General features: G+C 44.9%; 1 protein-coding gene across 1 annotated transcript in view; it reads left to right on the forward strand.

The window, feature by feature from the left end:
- Positions 1-27,053, forward strand: part of LOC138528587 (uncharacterized) — a 1,521,057-nt gene that overhangs the window by 449,304 nt on the left and 1,044,700 nt on the right. Inside the window, exons 8-9 of the mRNA XM_069640364.1 lie at positions 1,465-1,522; positions 15,844-15,874. Coding sequence (XP_069496465.1) covers positions 1,465-1,522; positions 15,844-15,874 — 89 coding nt within the window. The remainder of the gene's footprint in view (positions 1-1,464; positions 1,523-15,843; positions 15,875-27,053) is intronic.

Raw genomic sequence — 27,053 nt, forward strand, 5'->3', positions numbered from 1 at the left:
GAGAAAACTGTTTAAAAGGCAAGTCTCTTGGACTGGAAAGCAGAAACGACCAATGGAACGAAAGAACCAAAGACGAGCTGGAAGAGGACGGCTGCTGCAACTCCTGGACCGTTGGTTTGCCCAGTGAAGCCCTGCTGCAGGACCGAATCGCTAAGTTCACCTCGACAGAGAAGCACCTTCAAGGACGACTTCTTCCTTTGAGTTGGTGGGACCAATCAACTCGTAAGCCACCTGGATACCATTCTCAGAGCTTGTTAGGATTAACCAGGGGAAGCACACCAGCTTGTGTGCTTGACGAAAGCTACTCCAACCAAAGATCTTTCATTTTGCCAGCTTGTTTGACCCGTTCCTGTGCAGTCCCCCGACGTCCTCCTTCTTGTCCCCACGACTGAGGCTCAGGAACAGTGAGATCTGCAGGAACTACCAGGAACCAACGTCTTCAGCTGCATCTTTTCTTCATATTAAGGTATTTTCGCCAACCCGATTGAGAGAACTTACCCCTTGCGGCGATAGTTTGTGAAACTTTCCCAACTTGCAGGCCTAATCAGCTTGTGACCCAACATATGATTCTTTTTCATACAAACTACTTTTACCATTTACTACAAGAACTGCTCTTTCCTTTACAAGACACTAGCCCATTGACTTTGGCCTAGGCCTATTGAACTGAATCGAGTCCTCTAGTGAACTGAAACTATTTGCACTGCCTAAAAAAGTATTTGTGATCTATTCTATTAACTTGTGCCTTTTTACTCCCATTCAAAGTAACTGAAATGCCATGTCGCTCCTATTTCAGGGGAGCCGAATTTACTCGTATTAGTTTGGTATTGAAGTATATTTTTGTGTAATATTAAGTTGCCCCTTCTAGTGAATGTTTTCTAAATGACTGTGTAATAAATTAATAAGTGTTTTACCAAGAAACCTTGAGGGTAAATTGTGTACTTGAACCACTGTGACTATAAGACCTCTGTTTAACATCCTTGTACTGCTCACATTCCCTCTTGAGATAAGCCTGGCTGCTCAGCTCGCTACCACAAAACTGTGTAGTACAAACTTATACCAAAGTTTGGTTTTGCTTACACCTGTAGTCCTAATTGTATGTGGTGGTCCCAGAGGTATTGTTTTAAAAATGTTTAGAAACTCAGCAAACTTTTAAAAGCTATATGTAGGTTATGCATTATGGAACTTATTTGCGCACTCGATCGGAAGAATAGTCACCGGCCATAGAGTTACATGATATGCCAAGCATTAAATCTTTATGAATCACCAAACCAGTCATAAATTACAACCTGACACAGATACAAATTAAGTATGTTGCATTGTTTCCATTGAACCTAACTAGTAAAGCGCTTCTGGTTGAATTCTGAGTTGATGAAGAACCATACCAAACATTTGAACATACCGCGAGACCTAAATGTAACTATTGTGCAATCAAATTCAATACATTGCCATTGTTTATCTTTTTAGAGTAAATGAAAGATTGCAAGAGCAGCTCTCTGACCTGCAAGGTGATCTGGATATGTGGGTGAGTACATGTCTGCAGCCACTGATTCTCCAGGTTGTTTGAACTATGGGGCTGATGGGAGCCAAAAACTAGATTTTCCAAATCACTCCATGTTATGAGGGGCACCAACGCCACCCCTGAGTTTTGTTTGATTGATTTTACTATGGTCCATGACATTCAATTGAAATGGCCCAACACTACATCTCCTAGCCAGCAATTAATGTAGAAGTGAAAACCAAATCCTGGGACATTTGTCCCTCCTCTATTCAAACATTTGGGGAGTCAAAGATTCCAAGCCATATGCAAAAATGATCAGGGAACTGATTTAAAAATGTTGATCCGTTTGTAAAGATATGGTGATTGTTCTATAACAAAGATAAACAATATGTCGTGTATGGTGGATGGGTTTTATAAAGTCTGTGATATGAATGAGACAGAATGCATCACAGTGTTGATTTCATAGGGCCCAATATACAAAGATGTGTACATGAGCATATCTGGAGCTGCCCTGCGCATATCAGGAGATGCCCTAGGCATATCCGGGGATGCCCGGTGCATATCCAATTTGCTCCTGCTACTTCATACTTGATTCACAAAGCCTAAAACTGAAACTGCCTGGAAGATCGGTGAGATGCTGCGATTAAAGGACTACTGCTCTGCATGAGTACAGGGATGAGTAGTGGCTAAACTGCCTACTCTGCCCCACACTACCATTAAACCAGCAGTGATCCCACTCACATGTGGTGGAACAGGCACAGCCTGAAAGGTGTATCTCCTTCTTCTCTCTTGGTAGCACAGTCAAGGGCAGGATATTTCTTCAGGAGGGATGTGAGCGGATAACTGTAGCAACCCAAACAACTTAAGTTTAATGGTTCCAAAATAAAAGAATATTGGCTGAAGATTCTATAACAATATAGACTTTTAATCAAACAATAAAATGTAAACTAATCACAAAATACTAGACAATCCCACCACTATAAAAGACAACACAGAGAAGGCAGATTTTTGTGAAAGGACATCTTGGAGAGATGAGCAGGGTTATGCAAGCAATAGGTTGGAAACAACGTCACTATTTGAGGATATATCTTGGAAGAACAAGCTAGAGAAGGGCAGCTTAAAAGTTACCGTAGTCCCAAAATGTGGATCTGGGGACAGGGCCTCCTCACTTATTTTGGGCTTGGGTACAGCATCGAGCTGGGCTTCAAGTAGCTGGCATTGAGACATTCGAGTCAATGCAATCCCACTGGTGCTGGGTAGAGTCAGGGTTCGAGGCGGCAAGATGATGGTTTCCAATCTGGTCAGGAAGCAGTTTATTTGGCTGCAAAACAATGGCTCGGCTGGGTTTCAGCATTCAAAATGACCAGTTTGATTTCTTCCAGCTGCTGAGTTGAAGCTTGAGCCAATTGTTCTCCAGATGTCAAACCGATGATCGGGTTTAGACAAGTCAGTCCACTTTGCTTAAAGTGCCAAAAGAGCACCTTAGGTCATGTGGTGGCTCAAAGGGGCTCTAGGACAAGGTTAGCTCTTCTGCTCTGCACTTCTACCCCTGGGAGTTTGGCTGGCACCTACAAGAGATTCTTCACCACCAGTGAAAAGGAGCCTGGTTTCAGTGCAGCCAGCAGAAAGGCCTTGGTTCACATTCGTTCACCCCTACTATTCCCTGTGGATGGTTAGGGGACTGAGCTCTCCTCTGCCTTCGATGCCTTCTGAATTCATCTCCCTGGCACATGATGTTGGAAAAGACTATATCCCCAGCAGAGATACAGATGAGCTCTTTGTGTTCTTAGTGAAAGTCCAGAGATAAATCAAAGAAGGGGGATTTCCTCCGCTAACAAAGGCAACATGTTACAGGGGATTGGTCCAAAGCAAGCCTGCTCTAAGAGGTCCAATCCAGGTTGCTGCAACAAGTACCCTTTGCTTCTGAAATGCAGGAAATGGGTAGAGAGCCCTAATAGAAACCAAGATGGTGGAACCCCTCTCTCAGTCCACCTTTCTGTCCTCTGTAACTACTCTCTGTACGTTCCATGCCTGCTGACTTTAAAGGGACTCCAGTGGTCAGCACCTTGATGTGAGAGTGGTTTATGTTATGTCAGTGCTGTCTTCGATGCACCCTAGGCTGGAAGAACCGAGACTGAAAGGTCGAGCCTTGTCCTAGAGCTCCCTGCAATCGGGCTCACAGCATCCTAAAGGGCAGATCTCCCATGGTCACTGCTTCCACCTTATTGATGAAATTCAGCCATATTTCGAGTATGATTCGCCACATTCAAACCTGAAGGATCTGAAAGTTCAGCCTCTGGCACCCACTTGATCTTCGAACCACTGTACTTGCATCATCAAACTGGCTCAACTCTGCATCAACCCAGCAGAACCTGTCGCATGCCCTGTTCGAGCAGCAGCGCACTGTGTAGAGTACTTGAACTGCTGCATCAAACCAAACACCAAATGGCAAGAACTTTGTCATTGAAGCTAGCCTTGAACCACTGCACCATTGCATCACTCGTTGAGCCGAACCAGCTGTACTCATAATGTCTACCCATGCTTGATCATCAAACCGCTCCTGGTTCTCCATTCTACCTGCATCGCTCGACGCCGCAACGAACCACATGGCACAACCACTTGACCCGACTCAATGCCAACCCACCACCTAAGACAAACATGACTGGACACCTTTGAATCCAATACTACCCAACTTCACAACCGTTTGAAGCCTGATTTGACACCACCAAACCACCTAATATTGAGATCAGATACTCCGAAGTGACCCTGTCTCTCATGTCCATCTTTTGGGGACCTAGGGACTGTTTAAGTCCCTTTTGCACCTTTTTTGATCAGGAACATATTATTTTAGAACCCTTGTTGAATTTCGAGCTAGATGTCCACATTTCTGCATCATTACACTTAGCATTTCTCTGCCTTCCTTTTACAGGTGTGGGTTTTATAGTGTTTTTTTTTTAAGTTGAGTGTACAATTGATTTGTGTAATTAAAATATATATATTGATAGAACATTGGTTTGACATTCTTATAATAATTTTGAACTGATATACTATTCCATTTTTGGTTGGTACTGGCTCACAATCAGCCCCGCCCTTCCCCTTCTGGGAGTATAGCCTTTCTATGGCCCATTTTACCACAAATACCTAGGGGGGTATATCTCTGAGCTGAGCCTGTTTTAGCTTTATGATTGAGATGACTGTTATTTTGTATGCGCGTGGGGGCTTAGTAGGTAATGATGTGTTATTTATATAGCGCCTTTATCCAAAGCGATTTACAGAGCACATATTTACACACAATATCACCTAACCAAAATTGGTACTAATTTATCGACCTCTGAAGGATGAAAGGCTGAGTTGGCCTTGCTGGGATTCGAACCTGCGACCTGCATATCACGTTCAGATCGCAGCAACAAGAGCTCAACCCGCTGAGCTATCTTACCGGCACTTACAGGCACTAGTCCCCCACAGGGTTCTGTGGAGCAGAAGTAATTTTGTACACAGGTGGAAGCAGTGTGATTTGAGGCAGACTGTGCCGACAGCTTAGTCTTGCAAAATAAAAGTGTGTGCAGTTGATGTTAGAAACACTGACAGGCATTTTTGCTACCATGGAACTGGACACGAGCACCATAGCAAGCTTGAAAGCAGGCAAACTGCGCAAGCTGTGTCAAGAAAGGGAACTCCCTCATGGCAGTAAGGTTAAGTAAGACAAACTGTTGAAGAGCGCTTTTGAGGAAGCCAGGAGTAGAAGGAGCCCAAGGGGGCCAGCAGCAATCTGGTGCTCCAAGCTCAGTACTCTGGCAGGCGTAGAAGTAGCAGAGGACAGCAATGAAAAAAGCAGTTCCCACAACAGCCCCAGCAGTGTTGGGAATGCAGCCTCTCACTGGTGACAGGGTCCTCTTAGGTCCCAGGTTTCTCTTAGGTCCCATGAGTCAGTTTGTTCCCAGGGGGGTCCCTCTCTGGCAGAGCTGTCTGAGAGGCAGATCTGCTTAGAGGAGCAGAAAGTGGCTATCTGAGACGTTTTTAAATTTACTTGATCTCGATGCCTAGTACCCTGTAGTTTGGTGTCCAATTTAAGGCCTAAGTATTTATATTCGGAGACAACTTCGATTGCCTCCCCATCCATATGCGAACTCGCCCTTTTCACCTTTTTGTATGGTGGTGCAAAAACCGGTAAGACATTATTACATCTCCAGGCTTTTTTTCGCTGAGTTTTTTGCCGAGAATTTTCGGCCGAAAAACTCAACAACAAAAATGGGGGTTGGGTTGCTAAGGGGATATAAGTGGTAGGGTGTGTGTGAGGAAAAGGGACTATATAACAGGAAGGGGGTTTGGGGGGACCCCAAAAATATATAGTTTTGAAAAATTGATGAGTTTTTTCAGCTGAAAAGTTTCAGCAAAAAACTCCATGAAAAAAAGCCTGGCGAGCTAATAACATGGAACCGTAAAAACCATAACCTTGGTTTTAATGATGTTCACTACCAAAGAATTTAGGTCAGAGTACACTTTCAGACAGCTCAAGGAAGACTGCAAATCACCAGGGGTTAGATCTAACAGGACTATATCGTAGGCATAGCCCATCTATTGTGGGGGGGGGGGGTCAACTAATTTCAGGGCTATCAAAGATGAATTAACAATAGCCTCACCCAGATCGGATATGTAAAGATTAAACAACATTGGTGGAAGGCTACATCCTTGTTTTAGTAATTTCCGAGTAGGTATCCAGCTGGACAGCCTATCATGTTGGTCCCGGGGAATCTTCACCCTGTGAATAGAGATTGTCCTTTTTGGTAAATCAGGCGGAATGTTTCATTTGAGGAGCTTTTGCCAAAGTCCACCTCTGTCCACGGTATCAAATGCAGGGACGTCATTTCACCAAAATGCCAGGGGTCGCGGAAGTGACATCACATGACCCTTGACCTCTGATGACATCACAGGAAGTGATGTCATTTGACCACGCCCCCAAGCGACACCACACGAAGTGATGATACACAACCTTTCACCCCTTCACAAAACAGGAAGTGGCATCACATAGTATTGTTCCTCAGTACACTAAGAAAAGTATGATTACAATATTACTGTACTATGATATGTCACATGTCCAAACTGACTATAAAGTCACCACAACAAATAAAAAACTTCTCTTGGCGATTCAGAAATGCACTGATATCTAAATAATAGAGTGCAATGCAGAGACAACTACAAAAGCTAAACTAGAGGCTTGAGCTAACATATTTAAAACATTCCAAATCTAGCCCTTGCATAGGACAAAACTGCAGGCGAATATCCCAGACGCGTTTGACAATATAAGGGGCTGCCTGTGGTTCTAAAGTTATTTGCAGAGTCAGCCACCTTTCAACCCAGCAGATCATTTTTTTAGTGGACAAGTTTAATAGCACGACATTGATCTAATACTTACTGGATGAATGCTCACACAAAGGTTAAAGATAGAAGCTTCTTTGCAGTAATGACCACTGTAGAGCAACAGGGTACTGGTGTAAAAGCTCTCATCTTCAATGGACAAATGCACCTTCTGTCAAATGTCATCTGGGGACACTCTTTACAAATGTAAACTGGACACGAAACTTGCATGCAGCATGAGAAATTCAAGGGGGTTGTGGGGAAGCAGTGGAGCATGTACCTGGTGCTGAATAAAGAAATTGGCCCCTAATGGGTCAAAGAAAAGCATTGCCTCAGAACAAAGAGCAGCTTAGAAGGTAGCGGACAACTTGACAATTACCTTCGTTAAACAGTGCAAATCCATCTGATACGGCATCATGTTGTTTGAGGATAGCGGACCAATACAAACAAACAAGTAATACTATGTGTAATCCCTATTCAAACCACAACGCAGTAAAACAGCCCATGCAGCACGGCCGCCAGCCCCGAGCATGTACATAGATGAAACGAAACGGGGACATCAAGCCAGCACTTAGCCCTCCCGTCTATGACATTGGTGCATGGAGACTGTTACCCCCTTGCATTCCCCAATCCTACCCTTGAGACAATCATCACCGTCACTAGATTAAATGAATGCCGGCATTAACGAGGCAACAACAATTTAAATAACAGTTGAGGTTTTGCCGCACAGTTATTCTTTCTCCTCGCTTGACAATATTTACAGCAGCCTTTCTGACTGCATACCACGGCTCTGCACGTTACCTATCAATGAGCCCTCATGCACCGTCGCACAGACCCCCGGGAACATACTCACGGCCGCAGACATCATTGATCCTTCCGCCCTTTGGGGCTAGCAACTGCCCTTTGAGCAGGTGGAAGGGGCGAGCAGGTGTCTGTGTCATCTGGTGGTGCCCAGCCTCTGCGCAGAGACACACCAAGGCTTGGCATCAAATTAAGATTAATTTCCCTCCATGGGTGAGCCACGGGCCCGAGCTCAGTCATTTCTTTTATTCGTGTCAGCCAGCGCCAGGCCCTGGGGCTGGGCTCTTCTAAAAAGCAACAATCGTGCATTGCTCTCGGTTAAGCCAATGGTTGCTAGGCAACCCTTACAAGGGTTGACTCGCTCAAGGAGACACATTGGCGCCTGTGCTCGCGCGCCACCCACGCAGGCATGGAGCTTGTGATTTCTTAAATCCTGAAATGAACCAACACAAGCTTGAGAACGTCTCTGCAGACAAAGTGGCGGGCGCCCACCACCGAGTTTACACTTTGTGCTTTTTTTAACTAATAGTTTGCTGTTTTCAACAGGGGTCTGTCTCCTGTTGAAAACAACAAACTCTTTCTTAAGAAAATACTTGCCAAACCCATGCTCCAGTCCAGCGGTCGCAGGAGGTGGGCAGAAGTCGCAAACTGTGACCACAGAGGTCGCACTTGCGACCTCTGGCGACCCCCAAATGACGTCCCTGATCAAATGCAGCATTAAAGTCAATAAATGCTGCATATACCAGCATCCTATGCACTATCCATGCCTGCTGAATGATGGTAACCCGGGCTAGAGCGTTGACTGTAGTGCTCAGGCCTTTCCGTAACCCAATTTGATTAAATGGGATGAGATTGTGTGATTCTGACCATTCCCCAAGCTCATTCAATAATACTCGAGTGAAGTCTTTAGCGGGGGCGTATAACCAATAAACGGTAATTACGTGGATTGGTGTGACTTCCTTTTTTTAGTACAGGAACAATTATACTGTCCCACCATGAGGAAGGAATGGATTGAGGCACGCGGATCCAATGAAAAAACCAGCATAAGGCACAATGTTCTGGGTCCAACTTGACCAGCGAGCTGCAAATCCTGTTATAGGCAGGAGCCCTAGAGGACTTACTGGCCATGATTAAACTACGGATGTCATTAGGGCTTTTTGAAAAAAGCCAACCAGTAGTTATCCTGGCTGCCATAAGCGACATCACCTCGTCCCCCCCAAGAGACTGTTGTACATGATTGACCCACACTTGTTCCGGAACCCCGTTAATATCTCTATTCAAGGCTTTATTACCATTTATAATCCTCAAGAACGGAGTGGGATTATTGGTAATGGACGAGTGTACAAGGTCCCTCCAGCGAGTACATTCAATCTGGTACTTGTCCGTTCTTAGGGCCTTATTAGACGGTAGGAGGTAACCATGGCGCTAATGGCGCCATGGCTGCCTCCAAAACCTTACCGACTCTGCCCTGGTGAATGGAGCAATTACCGGTCCATTCCAAGGTTGGCGGGACCGGTAATTCCCCATTCACCAGGGCCCTTCCCCATTCCCATTGAGCCCTGATAGGGCTCAATGGGAATGGGGAAGGCACTAATAACGGTACTGCAAATTGCGGTACCGTTATTAGCTCTAAAGTCCCTTTGCGGGTCCTGCCCTAACGCCTGGAAAAACCAGGCATTAAGAGAGGACCCGCAAAGGGAACTCATAGTAGGGTGGTAGGGGATTACCGGCACCGTTGCCCTTACCGGTGCTGTTAATCCCCTACCGCCTACCATGTAATGAGGCCCTTAGTCATTTAAGGTAATACATTTTTATGTTTTTCGCCCGAAGAGTGTATTCAGTATTCAGTCGAGTTAGATACTGAATTAGCTAAGTCATGCAGCTCTCTTCACATGGCCCTTTTCTTATATTTAATTTGTTTATCATAAATTTGCTGCTGTAATGTTTTAGGGCCAATACCATATTGGGAGCATATTCCCATCTTTACAAAGGATCTAGATAAAATATTCTCCACGCAAGCTTCATAGTCAATAATAGCTTACTTGGCAGAGCCAAAATAAGATTATCATACACAGGCATACTAGCTCTAATAAAATCACAAAGAGGGGCCTGAGTCCTAAGTGACACTTCCCCTAACCTGCTGTCACTCCAAGAAATTCGAGTGAAGGGTTGGCACTCAAACTCCCAGGTTGAACGAACTTATAGGGTAACGATGCAAGTTGAGAGAAGCAACAAGGGAATAACGATCACTTTCCTGGCGATGAAAGACACACATATCGGTTATCAAAGCGGGTGAATTGCAACAAAGATGTGATCTAATTTGCTGCAACCGTTATTCCCAGTCTTAGTGAACTCAGGTGGAGGGTCGGAGGGTTAGGCGTCATTAACCATGGTAAATCCTATTAAATAAAATAAGCTAGCCGAGGTACGTCCACACTTACGTGCCTGGGCAAGGGTACCACCCTGAGTGGGAGAGGACAGATGATCCGATTCCCACTCCCTAGGATGTACAGCATGCAGGATCCTGGAATCAAAGTCTGCACAAACCAAAATGGGGGTAACTCCACTTAGATTGTGAATAAGGGGCTTCTACTTCCTTGATTACCACATCATTACAAATCTTATAAAGGGGATCATAAATATTGATGATAATATCTTTAGATACTGGATAATATCCAGTATCAGACTATTCCGATGGCAACTTGATTCTGCTTCTATATAACTGGTCAAGGACGTCGATTGCCGCTGAGGGTCGAACAACGTCAAGTATTAAAGGGGGGGAATTGGGGAGTGCTCTGCATATTGTGGTAGAAATAAAGTACTGTGTGATGCGGACAGATATAGAAAGTCACCTCAGAGCTCCCTGTCCTTATAAGGAAAGCCCCCTGCGACTTGCAATTGCCTTATCACATATAATGGTGGGGGAGGTGTCAGGGATGGCTTACGCAAATATAATAATCTATGGCATGGATAGTTTAAGGTATTTTGGGCTTCAATACCGGCTTGGAGGTAATGGTAAAAAGTAAGTGTATTTTTAATATCCACAATTTTTTCAAATATAACATATTTACTGGTGGGAATCATGTGGGATATTTACAGCAAGGGGTATATGGAAAATATTGCATTGGATAAATACCAGACATTTACCCCATGCAGTATATTCACACATATATGTACACTACTTTAGAGTCCCAATACATTTCAATATCGACTGGACAAATAGAAAATGTTGTCACATAAGATCCCTGTATCCCCTGAGCGAGCAAGCAGAGTATGGATCCCTGAACGCAACAAGAGGATTTGGGAGCGTTTTTAACCATGACGTGGTTTTAAAGAAATTTAATAAATTGGTCCATTTTATAGCTCATTTTCTTTAAGAAATTGTATAAAAAGCCTTAAGATTTTCAGTGCGTTCTGAAGGGGGCCACACTATGTAATCAAATACTTGAGATTATGGGTCACTCACGTGTGGTGCACATGTGGATGTGGCAAATTATGTACAGATCTATCATAAAATTGTGTGCAAAAAAGAAAGCGAAGATGCACAGTAGAGAAATATATATTTGGGCTACACCACCGACACAGTGCCTGATACAGTATTCCACTCCGATAATTTAAAACATGGCCATCAAAAACCATATGCAAGTCGACATTACACCATTTTTAGTTTGGACTATTAGGTGTCTCAAGCGATACCTATAAGCCAAAAATATTGCATTGGTGTACAGATAGGGAGAAATGGCATGGTATTGTTGGTACTGTTGGTTATTTTCCCACCCATTGACTGCCCATGGCCCTGCTAATCCCTATGGCCAATGCCAGCAAGTTCCTTCTGCAACCGCCCAAAACACCCCCTAATGGGAACTATTAGAGCTCGCTTTCATCAAGGCTTACCATCAAACTTGGAACTCAAAGTGCCTGGCAGTGATTGTTCGAAGCACTCTTCTGAGAGTTAATGACTTAACTGGAGCTGTAAACACGCGACCAGTGTGATAAATATGTCTTACTATCCTGCCTTCAGCCACTCGATTTATAAGCACTCTGCGTATCCTTCTCTGAAGTCCTGTTAAAAGCAAGCATTGACAAAGCCACTGAATTCCTGTTTAAAACAAACATTGGCAAAGCCAACATTTTTGGCTTGTGTATACCTTTTTTGGTTGTGGTAGACCATGCCACCTGGTACCCAGAGACAGTACCCTTAAGGAGCATCAAAACCCCTGTGGTGGCGATGGCCCTGATAAGGATATGCTCTTGTGTGGGATTCCTTAAAGAAGTCCTTTCTAACAGGGGATCCATCTTCATATCAGCACATATGAGGGCCATGTGGGATGCATGTGGGGTTACTTATAAGTTCTCCACAGCCTTTCACCCACAAACCAATTGGCTTGTTGAGCAGTTTAGCAAGACGCTGAAAGACATTATAGGTGGCCTGGAGGAGCCCATGAGGAGAAAGTGGGATATTCACCTTTCCATTCCTTCTGTTTGCCTACCAGGAGGTGCCACAGACTGGTATAGGGTTTCTGATTAAAAGAATGAATGAAGATAATGTTACTGTATATATTACAGTGTCTTCATTATACACTACACTGGCACGGACGGACTGGCTGCAGACCCCACTGGTGTAGCACCTTAAGCAGACCATGTGGCACAAGAGATGGAAGGAGATGGGAGTAAGCACAGCGGCAATGGGCCCTCCAGTGTTAGGGAGAATTCTCATTTCATGACTAATTTCCCTTACCCAGTGAGTCCCTCAGCAGCTTTGCTGGATCTCTGGAGTTGTTTCTTTCCACTTGGTAAGAGTGTGAGCTTTTCCCCCACTCTGTGTTTTGCTATGTGTTTTTACCTGTTTTTGGGATTGTGGGCTTTGGAGTACACCACTTCTGTAGCCCCCTTCTTTTGTGTGTGTCACACAGCACCTTCTGTGCAGTGGCACAGGGTTGTCGTTTAGACTTCCCACCAACTCCATTTCTGAGGTGACTACTGTCCCCCAGAAAAGGGTAAAGTTACCATTAACTTTACTTAGTCAAAACTAACCACAGATCCAGTACACCCCATTTTACATGGAGTACTGTAAGGGTTAACTCTTAACTCTTTTCATCTGTACCTCTTAGAGCATTGTTTCGCTCTTTTAACATTTAGACATGGCTGGTGGCAGTGGTATCTACCCTAAATTTCTACTGCGATTATATATAAATAAACGTGGTATTGTTCTTGGCTATTATATTAGCCTCGAACATAAACCCCCTTGACCAAATTGTCTTTCTCTTGGCTCCGGTTGGGTTTATTCGCCATTTCTTTTTGTTAAAGTCCTTCTTGTGTTTTACTTTGCACTGCAAACTAGGTTTGCCTTCTTTGTTCACTGTCTTTTGGCGGGCTTCTACTTAGCAGCCCTCCTCAAGGCGCCTGGGTGTCTAGGTGGGCTGAATGTGAGGGAGGGGTGTAGTCAACCCCTGCACAGGGTATCCTAGGAAACCCAAGTCGCACTTTGTCATGATTGGCCAGGGTAGTTGTCTGGGCTGGACAACCCTCTTGTGTGAATGGGATTTTTTCGCATAAAAGGCAGGTCTCTTGGGCTAGAAGTCAGAGAGTCGCCACTGGAACAACAAGGAACCGAAGAGAAGCGGAGAGAACGACGGCTGCTGCAACTACCCCATCCCGGTGAAGCCCTGCTGCAGTCCTGAGCTATCTGCCCTTCAACGACTAAGAGGAGATCCAGTCCGGAGTCTTCTTCCCTTGAGCATGGTGGGGATAACCAGCTCGTCTTCCACAGCCAAAGGATCCTCTTCCTTGGTCAAAATCGCTGCACACAGCTGTGGTGGTCCAGATAGTCATTTGAAGAGCCTCTCCTGTGTTTTTAAGGAACGCACCTTTTATTCGTTGTCGCTGCTGCCGGCTTCATCCCTGTGTGATACAGACCCCCTTCAGACGTCCTCCTTCACAGCGAAGCTCCAGGAATCGTGGGTCTGCGGGAAACCAACAGGAACAACTGTCAGGGCACCTGCTGCATCATTAGAATAAGGTACTGTGTTCTGCTTGAGGAAACTGGGTGAACCCCTTTTCTTCATTTCCAAGGCTTGCCCTTGTCTTCCCTCCTTCTTATAACTTTTGCTTCTGAACATTGACCATATCGAAGTACTCTTGGCTACGTTGAATCATGAACTATCTGACTGTGTGATCTTCGGCAACAAGCCCCGGTGTCACTTGACCCTGGCTCCAGCCCTTTGACTTTTGAACTCTTGTCTATGAGTGTTTCTCGATTCTGTCTGCCTAACCAAAATATTGCCTGTGATTTTTGCCTCCAACTCCCTCTGAGTATCTCAGGTGCTAAGTGTGTTTTTGCCCCGGTAGCATTTCATGTTACGGATACGTGCTTAGTTAGTAGCCCGAACTGTCAAAAAGGGATCGCAATCGTATTCGCGGTAATGTGTTTTGTGTATAACACCGGTTCATTCAAACACAGGGTACTTACCTTGAGACATACTGTACAAAGTGAATTGGTTAGTTGTAGTATATTTAACGTGTGGTTTTTGTTTAAGTTTGATAGAAGTGTTGTGTTTATAACGAATGGTTTAAAAATAAATGTACTTATATTTTTCTACCTGAAACCTTGAGTCAGTGTTTGCTTGAGTCACAGTAATTGTGGTCCCTTTGTGTAATCTCTGCTACTGCTCATATACTCTTGAGATAAGCCTGGCTGCTCCGCCACTGTTACCACTCTGACATAGTAGTACAGGCTTGTACCAAAGGTAAAACTTGTATTGCCACCTGTAGTCTTAATTGTGTGTAGTGGTCCCTAAGGGCACTGCACAGGATTCTGCCTAACATCCACCACCAAGGCATCGTATGAGGGACGTACCTTTCTCCTGTTCCATATCCGAAACAGCTGCAGGGTTGCGAACAGGCAATTGGTGTGCATAATTGTCTCGCTGTGTGGAAGGGAGCATGAGAACAATAACACAGAGCAAGTGTGCTCCCAGTTGTGATCCTCCAAGAATTGAAAAAAGGACCTTAAAGCGTATCTTGAAGCCCTGCACACAATGCAGAGTACAATGAGTGTTGCTAAGCGAAACGTGCGCAATTGATAAACACACCGGATTACACGGTGGAATAGAGGGCAAAGAGCGTAGAAGGAAAAGAGACACTAAGTAACAAATACACACAAGAGAAGCAGTAAAAAAACATAGTTAATAAAATAATGTCAAAGGATAAAATGTACAGCCTTCACACACAAAATAAGAAGGCAGTAAAAAAAAGTAAAGCCTGACATAACAAACAAGAAAAAAGTAGAAAAAGGGTTTTTTCTAGTACCAATGACCTCAATAGCATCAGTGTGAGTGCAACAACCCATTATTTCTCACAAATAATTCCTCTCCCAACATTGCCACCATGGAAATGGAGTACAAGCCTATCTGCCGAGTCCCTCTTCCATTTCCATGATGGCCATTAGCAGGCATAATGTGACGAAAGTGGCAGAGGCAACATAACCACAGGAGCCTCAGGTAGATTTATCACCTTGGACTTCAGGAGGGGTGGAGAGAGATGGGGGAAGTGGTAGATGACTGGCTGGTGCGTCGAGCACTCCGTTTGCTCTGAACCCGGGGTTAAATCGTGTGATTCAGCCTGGGTTAGTATTTGTTTAAATCAATGGTTTGTGTGCTCACTGTGACCTCACTGTAAATACTCACCCAAGATGGCCTCTATGGAAATGGAATGCAGGGCTCCCTATCGACCCTTCTCTTCATTTTCATGGTGGCCAACAAGCTGTTGCGGACCAGCAGCCCTGGAAACCAACAGTTAAGTGGGCCAGGAGAGGCGAGTTCATAGGAGGTGGCAAGGAGGATGGGGGTGGTGGAGAGTGACTGCGAAGATCGTGGTGCACGTGTGAGCCGAGCACAGCTTGCTATGATCCTGGCTTGGATCGTGTGATTCACCCCTGGTTTGGAGCAATCAGACTGGCTGTAGCACCGACCACAGGTGATAACTTTGTTAATAAAGTTTCCTATCACTATCAAGTATGTCTCTCGAATTTATGTTTCAGGTATTGTATTAGCTAATTAAGGAATGGGGTTAAGTATATTTATTGCCTTTATTTTCCAAATGTAAATAAAATAAATTCTCTTGGTATATTAACTTGCACTGATAAAACAGATATTTAATAATCATACCAGCTTTTTCCTTTCTTTTTGTAGACAGACATAGCAGAGAAAATTTGGAGGAAATGTGAGTATACGTCATTTGCTGAATATTGTGTATCCCTTTCATTCTATTGTCTGTGCAGGCCTCATCCATCTTAAATCTCTTTATGCCTCGAGAAGACCGGGACCAGATATCATAAAAGGTAAGTGCTGGCGCAGGGATCATATGCACTGTTTATGGTGGACATTTTGAAAACTTTAAAAATTAATAAAAGTGCAGGCCTTTTGTAGCTCTGTGTGCAACATTAAAGGCCCGACCCTCATGTGCACCCACATGACGTTTCCCTAATTACCAGACGGCCATTAAGAAAAGGCTCAAAACACCACTGTTTTGATGGCGCAGAAACTGGGTCAATCTTAAAAAATGCAGGTAAAAACATTTAGGACATGAGGAACCTTTGACGTCCTTGTGCAGCTTACAAGGAGGTGACATGGGCAGGGAGGGAGCCTGCGGGCACGGGGCACAGTGTGGCCGGAAGGGGAGGGACAGGATATGGGGTAGGTAGAGTGACTTGTAAGCTGGTGAAATAAAGACACATATCAGCACAGCTCTGCGCGTCCGCCCCTCATTGTGAGTGTTCAATGGGGGGCCATGAGGGAAGGCCATTACACTGGCGATGAGGGGTGATTTGGCCCTACTCCTGCCGAACATCCAGAGAGTGGGGTACAGAAAGCAGCGCGTGGCGTGGAGGACGCCATGTAAAGGATATGTCATGACACATTGTAAATACAAGGCTCAGTCCTCCAAGTGAATACCCATGCATGTCCTGGAAGCTACCACCAACAGCAGATGCATTCTAAGCTTTGAAGCTGCATTAGACATGGGACTCATACTTGTAATATATCAGGGGAGATTGGTGGACCATAGGATGTGAACACCCCTGAGCTTCGTTCTAATTTCTGGTGATTGTAATCTGCAAGGTCACAGGTGACGCCCACACCTCCTTGGTGTAGTGATAGAGGAGGATCCTGGTTATCTCGCACTTGGTATATTGAAAAGGATGAATATCCACACAGTGTTGGGTGGGTTTGGTGTTATTTATTCAAGTGAAGACATTTAGTCTTAGTAGTGGTCAGCCGACACGTGTTTCAACCTCTAGGGTCTTTATAAAGGCTATGACTTAGGTAAAGGGGCTCTTTGGTCCTGGGTCGAGTTCCTTTCTGGGAAGACCCGATTCTGTTTGGTCTCAATCTTGGGTCCTGGAGGGGCCTGTTGGCTCTCGGATGAGATGTCCGTCTTACGTGCTGTCCTGGATAGGTCTGAATATATCGCCTCATGGCCCACAAATATATTGATCCTGCAGCAAAAATAGAACAGTTATTCCACACACTCATCAAAGGCCTGGGAAAGCTGAAGAACAGGCAAATCAACCAGCACATTAACCCCAATTTACATGCTGTAGCCCAACATTACCGCAGCATTCCTGTAAACATCCAGCGACAAGTTGAAGAGGAACTTCACAAACTGTTAGAACAGGACATCATTGAACCGGCGGTGGGACCCACCCCATGGGTGTCACCGATAGTCCCGGTTCCAAAGAAGGACTCTAAAGACATCAGGATATGTGTAGACATGCACCGCCCAATGAGGCCATCATGAGAGAACACCATCAAGCCCCAGAGATCACAGATATGAGACATCTGCTAAATGGGGCCACTGTATTTTCCAAATTGGATTTAAACAAAGGGTATCACCAGTTGGAGCTAAGTGAAGAATCTAGATGCATAACGACTTTTGTCACACACCTGGTCCTCTACAGGTATAAACGCCTCAGTTTCGGAGTGTCGTCCGCTGCAGAAATCTTTCAGGCAGAGATACACAACATCAACAAACACATTCCCATTTGTTTGAATTACAGCAACGATATATTAGTATCACTCAGGAAACAGCAAGTACCTTTCGTGTGGTCTGACTCCTGCCAACAGGCTTTTGAATCCACTCATCAGCGCACCTCAGCAGCCAAAAACATGGCATACTTTAGCACGACAAGACACATGGAACTAATCTTCGACACTAGCCCTGTAGGGCTGGGATCCATAATAAAGCAAATAGATCCGGCTGATACTGAGAAGCGCCAGATGGTCTCCTACACGAACAGGAGCCTGTCAAGAATTGAACAGGGTTATTCGCAGGCTGAGAAGGAGGGTTTGGCCATTTTATGGGCCTGTGAACACTTTCACCTGTTTCTCTATGGGAAACCATTCACTGTGGTCACTGACCATCAGGTGTTATTGTTCCTTTACAGAAACCCCCAGGGGAAAATGCCTCCCAGAATCGCACAGTGGGGTTTACGGCTCCAGGACTACATCTTCCGATTCATTCCTCGACCTGGAAAAGAAAGGAATAAAATCCTGCAGACCTTTTATCGAAACCTTCAGTGGCTGATCAGTACATACACAACCTTCTGCAGGCTGCCACACCAAAGGGAGTCAATTTGGAACACCTGGCACAAGAAACGGAGACTGATTAGGTCAATCATATCATCTTCAGATGCATTGAGTTTGTAGAATGGAAACAGGGGAAGCAAGTGGGAGAAATCGTTACACCAGAAGTGCAGCAAGACATAGGACGTCTAGTGGGCGACAAGGAAGAGTTAACCAAATCGGAAGAGGGTTTGCTCTTGAAAGGAACTAAACTAGTCATTCCTCTGACTTTCCAAGGAAGGATTCTGGAGTTGGTGCATGAGGGACATCGTGGAATAGTATCCACCAAGAGAATGTTACATCAAAATGTATGGTTTCTGTAGTTAGATGTGCAAGTGGAAACACTCCTCAAACAGTGCCCTACATGTGCGTTCATCAACCCCCATACCAAACCAGAACCCCTATGCATGACTGAACTGACAGAAAAAGCGGGATGAGATAGCAATAGACTTTTTTGGGCCTATTCATGGAGGGTATTACATACTAGTGGCCATGGACGAATGCTCTCGCTTCCCCCACATTCAGATAGTACCCTCAACAGCCGCTTACCATACCATACCTGCACTAGACAGAATGTTCACAACCTCTGGGGTGCTGAGAATTGTAAAGTCAGACAATGGACCCCCATTTACTGGACAACACTTTAAGATCTTTGCGAAATACCTGGTGTTCAAGCACAGGCGAATTACACCTTTGTGGCCCCAAGCCAATAGAACGGTGGAGCGCTTTATGAGTAATGTCAAAAGCAATGCTCAAATAACCCACCTGACAGGAGAACCTGTTGAGAAGATACTTTATCAACTGCTAACAGACTACCACGACACCCCTCACAGCACCACAGGTAAAGCACCATCTGAAGTGATGTTTGGTCGCAACATTAGGACCAGGCTTTCCCATCTCAACAGTCCAGAGGAGGTGTATGAAGGAGAGAGAGAAATGCAGAAACAAGATATGCATGCTAAAGAAAAGATGAAGTAACAAGCTGATTGTCTCGGGAGGATAGCTCAGGGGCAACATGCTCAACTTGGAAGCAAGACAACATGGAGCAACACAGGTTCGATCCCCGGGTCCACACTTAGAAACCTCTGGGTATTAAGTGCATTATAAATAACCTATCATATCATATCATATCAGTCCCCCCGGAAAGCACATGAAAATAATCTGGCAACGGCTGACAGCGCAATAGTGCGGCAACCTCAGACTCATAAACACATGGCTACTTTTGACAATACTCCACTGACTGCCACCCGAGTAAAAATATCTCTCATCACGGCAGAAGGAGAGGGAGAAAGAGGGAACACAACGCAAAGCATATCTGACTTCAAAAGGATGCACAGAGTCATCACAACAAGATATCGGAGAGAAAATGAAGAATCTGAAGAGTGGGGTGCCCCGTATGGGGGGATGGTGAAGATTTGAGTGGGGCACTGGCCAATGCTCGTGCTGGACAGGGTCCTGATCAAGGTCAGGTGAGTGGCTCAGGCGACCCCAAAGGGCGAGTAATAGACCTCAGAGACTCATTGAGGAGATGAACTAATAGCAACTTATTGTTAAGAAAGGGGTGGGAGTTGTGATGTCCTTTTGAAGCCAACAAGGAGATAACGTGGGCAGTGAGGGGGGATGGGGTGGGCTGAAGGGGAGGGACAGGATATGGGGTAGGCAGAGTGACTTGTAAGCTGGGGAAATAAAGACACATATCACCACAGCTCTGTGCATCCGCCCCTCATTGTGAGTGTTCAACACGGGGCAATTACAATTGGTTACATTTCAGATTTTTGGTAAACTGTGTTCCAAATATTCAATTTTAAAGCACATTGGTCAATAAAATTGATCACAACTATCACTGTATTGTTTACTTACTGTGTTGCATCATAATGGCCTGTCTCCTGTGCTGCCCACAAAATGGGCAGCACGGGAAACGCTGCCCTGTGGAACAGCTCTTCACATGAAGGCCAGGTATAAAAGCAAACATTTACTGCAAACAGTAACAGAGGGCAGTACCTGGGTGCGAAAAGTCAGTGCACCACAGAATGGCTGGGTGGGAAGGAATGGGCAAGGATGGCAGAGTGTTTTAGGAGCTAAGGGCAACGGGAAACATGCAGAGAGCAGACAAGGCACTGGGTTCAAGGCGGCTTGTCCATAATGGGCCAGGGGGCGTCAAACCGCCAGCACCCTCTAGCGAGTCAATGCCGATGCTACAGAGGGGACAGCATGAGGGGAAGTAGGAGTCAAGGGGCAAGTCCATCAAGGAGAGACTGAGAAAGAGGCAGCCTTGTGGGGAGCAGCATTTTTTAGTAATGTCTACAAAAGGAGGGTGAAGCAGTATTTATGGGTAAGAAGATTGAAGGCAGGCTAAAATGCATTCAGTGTTGAGTAGGCAGCAAGAAGACATTGCACATTATGAACTCATCAAACTAGTCCAAATTGAACCACAACACAGACACACACCCATCTGTCTTTCCGGCCCTTTGGACATTGCCCTCTTTCCCTCTGAATCAGTCTGGCCACGGGGGAAGCACGACTGCGCCGTCTCCTCTCCCACACTTCTCTGTAGGCAGTTACATGCTCTATGTTGTTTTTCACGAATTTATGGAGGGCTTTCACAAGCTAAAAAAAACATAACATTTGTAATGGAGTAGTATAAAATGTGTTCACGCTATTCCATACTTTTCATTTTATGGATTTGATACACAGACTAGAATTGTCATTTCCGCTACCCCATATGCTGCGCCATGTTAATCTGCAGGCAAATGCATTGGATTACAGTAGTAGAAGGATCCCCCTTTTGACTTCATCAACATTTTGACTGGTGGCCACACCCCCTGTTTCTGGTCTTAGTCCCACCTCCTTTTGTTATGCTTTGATATGAACTTAATATAAATTTGATATGAAAAAGAGATCAAAAATGTTTTATATCAATTTTATATAAAATGTATATTTTTTATATGAAGTGGGATGTTAAAATGTTTTCAATATCTTTGATATAAAATCTATATGAAGATGGGAGCGCTGGGCGACAGGGTTGCTTGGTCGAGCGCTGAGTGTGAAGTGAGCTCTAAAGACGGGGACTGTGAATCTAGGGTTTTGGAGAGTGATGCAGTGATGATGTTGCAAAGGGGCTCCGCTCGATGTGATAGGAAGTGGAAAATGATATCAAGCAATGTTGAACTCTTTTTAATATAAACATGTATATAAAAAGTAATATTTTAAATATAAAAATATAAAAATAAAAATTAATATAACACATTTTTTATATGAAAAATGATGAATATCTATATAAAAACCATCTTTTATGATATTGAGATCTGTTTACAAATTATTTTTTTTACATAAAATGCTTATATAAAATGTGTATATAAAGTCCCCCAAAAAATAGGATATCAACAATGTTTGATATCAATTTTGATATTAGAAAGTATATCAATGGTATATGAACTTGCTTTGATACAGAATGTAAATAGAGACTGGCCTGGTAGCCCTACATGAATTTGCTTTAGAAGTAAAGTGTGCATCCCAGAGCCTGTACAAAAGTTCAAATTATTCCCTTTGACAAGGCGTGTTTCTTTTAAGGAATGAAAAACAGTTCACGTTATAAGTAAACAGTGCTTCCCAGAGCCCATACAAAAGTCAGGTATTGTTTTTATTGAGTCTACAGCATCTCGTGCGCAGCTTACATGTGTCCCTCTGCCACTCTGTGACCCAGCAAACATCGCTGCGGTGGCCTTTTGTCTACAAGGCCTGTGGAATCCCAGGATTGTGGTGACTCACAGAGCAGTATTCTATCCACATCAGCAGAAGACACAGGGGGTCTTTATATTTAGCTTGCCAGAATCCCGGATGTTCTTCGACAGCTATGTAAATATGCCCCAGGAAAATATAGACAGATATTGTTCCTCAACTAAACCCAACTGACGGAAGGATGGCACTGGAAGCAGCTGCAGGCTGAGGTTAATCTTAGTTGTTTGCTGGGTCCAGCACCACTCGCTAATTCTTGCCGAGTATACAGGAAATAGAATGCTGTGCTTTGTTGATAATGCAAAGTGTCTCTGGACGCAGGAAACATCTTGGACTGAGGAAACAGCTACAATTAGATTTGTTACAAACCAAATTTCTGCAACGTAAACACAAAATACATGAGTTCAGGAAATCTGTATGTGTTGGTAAGAAATCTGCTCAGGGAGAGGTTGTGTTTTCACCGCTTAAGAGCGGAGCCTGACTCCATCAGGGTATCCCTTTGCCTGACTTTGGAATTCTGTCAGAGGGCTGGCCTGATGATACCCTGCGGTGCCACTAATTTACTTGGAAGAGCTCATTGTAACTCTGCGGGGGACCTTGCTTTTATGCTGGATTTGATCGTTGCTTGAGGAGACCCCCTGCAAAGCCTTTTAATCGGAAACTGGGCCTGGTGTTTATCTCACTTGGTTTCAAAAACATTCAAAAGTTGAGCACGGGGGTATTTGAAGATGTGTGCTTTAATGTATTGATCTGTGTATTTTTGTAAAAATGTACAATCTGTGTGGTTTTATTCAAGCATGCAGCTAAGGGCATGTGATACTGTATTTATTGATATTCAGGTCCTTCATCAGCCAGGCCAATTAAAAATGTCTTATAGTGCTTAGAATGCGCTCAAAGGTACTAGGCTGTGCATATTTTAACTAAACAGCTCTGTGCTTTAAATTACGTGTTTAAAAATGAACAGTTTTCTTAGAATGCTCTGTGGTTTTCAATGTTAGCCAGGATAACGCAGAGATGCTGGTATCATCGGATTGTATGTCTGTGTATGTGTGTGTGTGTGTGTGATATCACATGGGCACAGAGCTTATGTTCTAGAACTGTTTTTAAGATTTTGACTACAACGCTTGGGAACAAGTTGAAAATGTGTAGAGGGTTTTTGTGAGTGTTTATAGCGCAGCTACACAATCAATCAGACACTTCAATATTAAAGCTTGGAAAGTATGAGGTTGAGACAGCAAAGTTAGCGACCCCGTATTCCGTATCTGAAATTTCACTTAGTCTCTGATGGTGCAAATATTTCATATTCTGCAAAGAATGCATTTCGAGTTTTCTATTTATTTCTTTTTATGGGCTCACTGCCGCCCTTATAGCCGACCCAAACATTCAGTTTCTTTAATAAAAGTAAAAGCCTTTGCACAAAATAAACTGGAGTGCACTTTTGGTGCACTTGTCTCTTTGTGATGCAGCATACTTGCATGCACAAAATGAAGTGTTTTAGTTCCACAGCGCTGATAAAGTTGATAACATACTTTTATTGTGTGAAATAATCAGATTGTATTCAAATGCATGCAGTGTGAAGTCAGTATTTGCTAAAGATCACACATGTTGTGCTTAATAAAAGAATGCCGGAGTGGTGGAGTGTTTTAAAGGGTGGCAGGTAACTATGTGTTATACCGGGCTTGAGATGTTTGGGGATGTGTAAAACCCAGCTTCTTTTAAGTTTCATGACTGTACCAGTGCATGTTTTAGATTGTGATGGATTTGTTTTGTACTTCCAGGTAGGGGCTACAATTTAGTTTATTCTGCATGCAGAGTGGCACAAAGTAAAACAAAAAAACAAAATATGTGCATGCTCTGTCTACAAGGGAAGCGCAGAGTGTTGGCCCACATCTTTACATCTTTTAAAGCAGCCCTTTGTTAATTGTATACTAGCAATTGAATGTAAGTGTCCCCAAAAACGCACCCCCCTTAGTGAGAGGCAGTAATGGACACACCCCAGAAGGGGAATGAGGCCAGGACCAAGTGCGGGTAAGATCAAAAAGAGCTTTATATAATTCAATATAGGGCATGCAAAGGACTCTGCAAACTCCGAGAGCGCTCTGTCTGACAATAGCAAAGACAGTTAGTTATATTACAAATACACGTCATGCATGAGGTAAGCTATAGGGCCATGAGACTCTGTGGTGATGGGTGGTGATGGCTAGGTGGTATACATTGTATACAGTTCCTTCTCCACGATTGGCGGACGTTGGTGCTGGGCCACATGGGGCGGGAGGTCAGCTGGGCTCATCGGGATGTAGCGCTGGGCCGGACATGCCTTGTAACATGAATTGATAGCTAAACTAACATTTGCCCTTTTGGCCACACATTCCCACCCATTCATCACACTTCATGTGTCCTGTTGAGTTGCAACTTCTTGTAAGCGCTGACCTTAGATCAATACATGGCCAGGAACATTGATATGCGATCTGAAGTGTCTTAATACATCAGTTTGGGAGGCGCCTTAGGTTCAAACAATCAGGTCCCATGGGCGTAGTCAGGGGCATGGGCGGGGGTGCTTGACTAACCATCCTTGGCAATTTCGGTGAGGGATGGTATTATGATCTGTTGGTGCACTCTACCCTCTACCCTCTTTCTAGGGTCATTAACTCGGGGTCGACGGAGGTACCACTGACCCGTGGGGGGCATGTGACCGGTGCCCAAGTCACAGAGTCAGGCTGCAGCGGCCTCTGACACGGAGGAGGGTGGCGGATGCTTGAAACGGGTCCAGCAGGGTCGGGAGGGAAGGCAAGGCTTTGCTGTTTGAACACCCTCTATCTCAAGAGAGCCTGGGCAGGGGGAGGGTGAAATGGCCTTGCAGCTCCGTGCGTGGCATCGTGCACGAGGCAGTTTTACTGTCGTATGGGTGAGGGGCGACTAACAACACACGGGGTTCCTGAAAGCACTCTTATGTATTTGTATTTACATGGGATACTAGCTGATGATAATACTTTTTTTACATAGCATTTCACATTTACAGTTGACATACGAACATGAGGTAGTGTCAAGCAGGTGTGTGCAAAGAGTGTATTAAGAGAGCAGCACAAGTTATTTTTCACATTTATCAGCTGTCCAGTCTTTGTATATCTCTTCATTACATGTAATATCGGTTGCACAACTTTCTCTTTACCCATTCTCCTTTTTATTAGCAGCGAACGTTAGTCAACAAGGCACACATTACATATATGGTTTCTTCACATTGAAAGGGCTTTTGGGGTGGGTATGGGTGCAGGACGCCATGCCTGCAGGCCCTGACCCCTGCACCAGCCCCTATAGCTGGGGGCTTGGTGCAGGGGTCAGGGCCTGCAGGGTTTGGGCTGATCCCAGTTACATCCTAGTATTCTCGTTCATAGCTGGGGAAATGATGTACTGCGGAAGGTCAACAGCTATAGTGTTTTATTTTGTTGTTCGCTCGCGTATGGTGACTCGTGAGAATGAGTCTTCAGCGGATCTGCCATGCAGTGGGAGGTGGGGGAAGTGGGGGCCTCTGTGAGCGAGGTCAAGTGGGAGCCACTCTGCAGAGTTCAGTGTTTCTGCCTTGGGTTAGATATGCACGTTTCTAGCAAGATGGAGATGGCTTAATACAAGATGGCGTCTATTCTCAGCCACATAACGTGATGGTGCAGCCCCCGTGTTGGCCAGCAGCCACCATGCCGCCTGGGCCCGGGAGGCCGGGGGCTGCCGATGAGTCATGGGTCTCAACCAGGGTGGGACATGTAGTGGGAGGGGGTTCCTATTGACCTACTCTTCCCTACTTTTCCCCCCTTTCGTTACTTAAGTAACAAATACCTTAGCTCCCCCAGTCGTTCGCTCTCTTTCTCTGCCAACACTGCCTCCTCCCAGGCTGGTGTTCCTTTTATTGGCATCCAGGCTCTGCACACCCCTCGGAGGCTATCCCCCCTTCTGGCATACTCATCTGGGGTACAAGTCATATATATGCATCCCATATCTCCCTTCAGGTCCACCCTAGGTCTAGCTCCCGGGGCTCCTTTATCGTGGTATGATATAACCTGTCCACTATCTCCCCGTGGGCACCATTCTATATTTGGATTCTGAAGCCTCTCCAGTTTGTACGTGTGCTTCCTGTTGCGCCCATGCCCTTCCTCCGGCATTGCCCATCGTCACCATCATCATTGCTCCATTGGGGACCGCATTTGCGCAGCATCGAAGACCCAACTGGCACACACAAAAAAACACGATGAGGGGCATTAGTAATTTCATTGCGAGCCCCATCCAGGAAGGTACCCAGGAAAAAAGGTTGTCGAACCACATGCTTGGGTCAGTGCCACCTTCTGTCTTCATTCGTTCCCCCAGGTTGTGGACTGCAGCGATGACGTGTGATAGTGTCCTGTTATCAGCATCTTCAGAAGGTACAAAAGTGCAACAGGCACTTCAGATTTTTCGGTAAACACCTCTGTCCATCGCTGTCAACAGGACTAGGACATACCTGTTTTGCATTGTCATCAGTCTCAGTGCCCTTAGTTCCACTTTGATCACGTTGAATCCTTCTTCAGTGTCGTTGGCCAGTTGAATCAGCTCCCACCGTGTGATCTGCAGCCATTTTGCATTTGCTCGGGCCTGAATGCTTTGAATGAGGGAGGCAAAGAAGCTTTCTGCTGAGCTGAATAACCTGTACCTGTCTGGGATCTGTGCCAAGAGTTCTGAGGAGGCTTTTGAGATATAGTTTGATGACCTCTGCTTTCTGGACAGGATTTCGTCGGCGGTTCCTTCTGATAGGGCGTACAGTGGTGGCTCTTCAGTAGGTGAGGCGTTGGTTGTAACTTGAGTCGTTTTCCAGATCCCCTGGCCCAGTGGCTCTCTGGTATTACCATTAAAGCTGAGTGCAGTGTCGCCAGGGAACATGTGCCCTCCATGATGGTGGAAGGTGCATGTACGCCCGTTTGCCATAGACCCAGTAAGTGTCCATCAGGGCTGCTGTTCCTTTTTTCATGTCTGGGATCATTAGGCTCTTGCTGCAGTTCGTGTTTCTTCCCATGTCGATCTTC

This window comes from Ambystoma mexicanum, chromosome 7q, assembly GCF_040938575.1.
Source record: "Ambystoma mexicanum isolate Mex_15411 chromosome 7q, UKY_AmexF1_1, whole genome shotgun sequence".
NCBI classification, from domain to species: Eukaryota; Metazoa; Chordata; class Amphibia; order Caudata; family Ambystomatidae; genus Ambystoma; species Ambystoma mexicanum.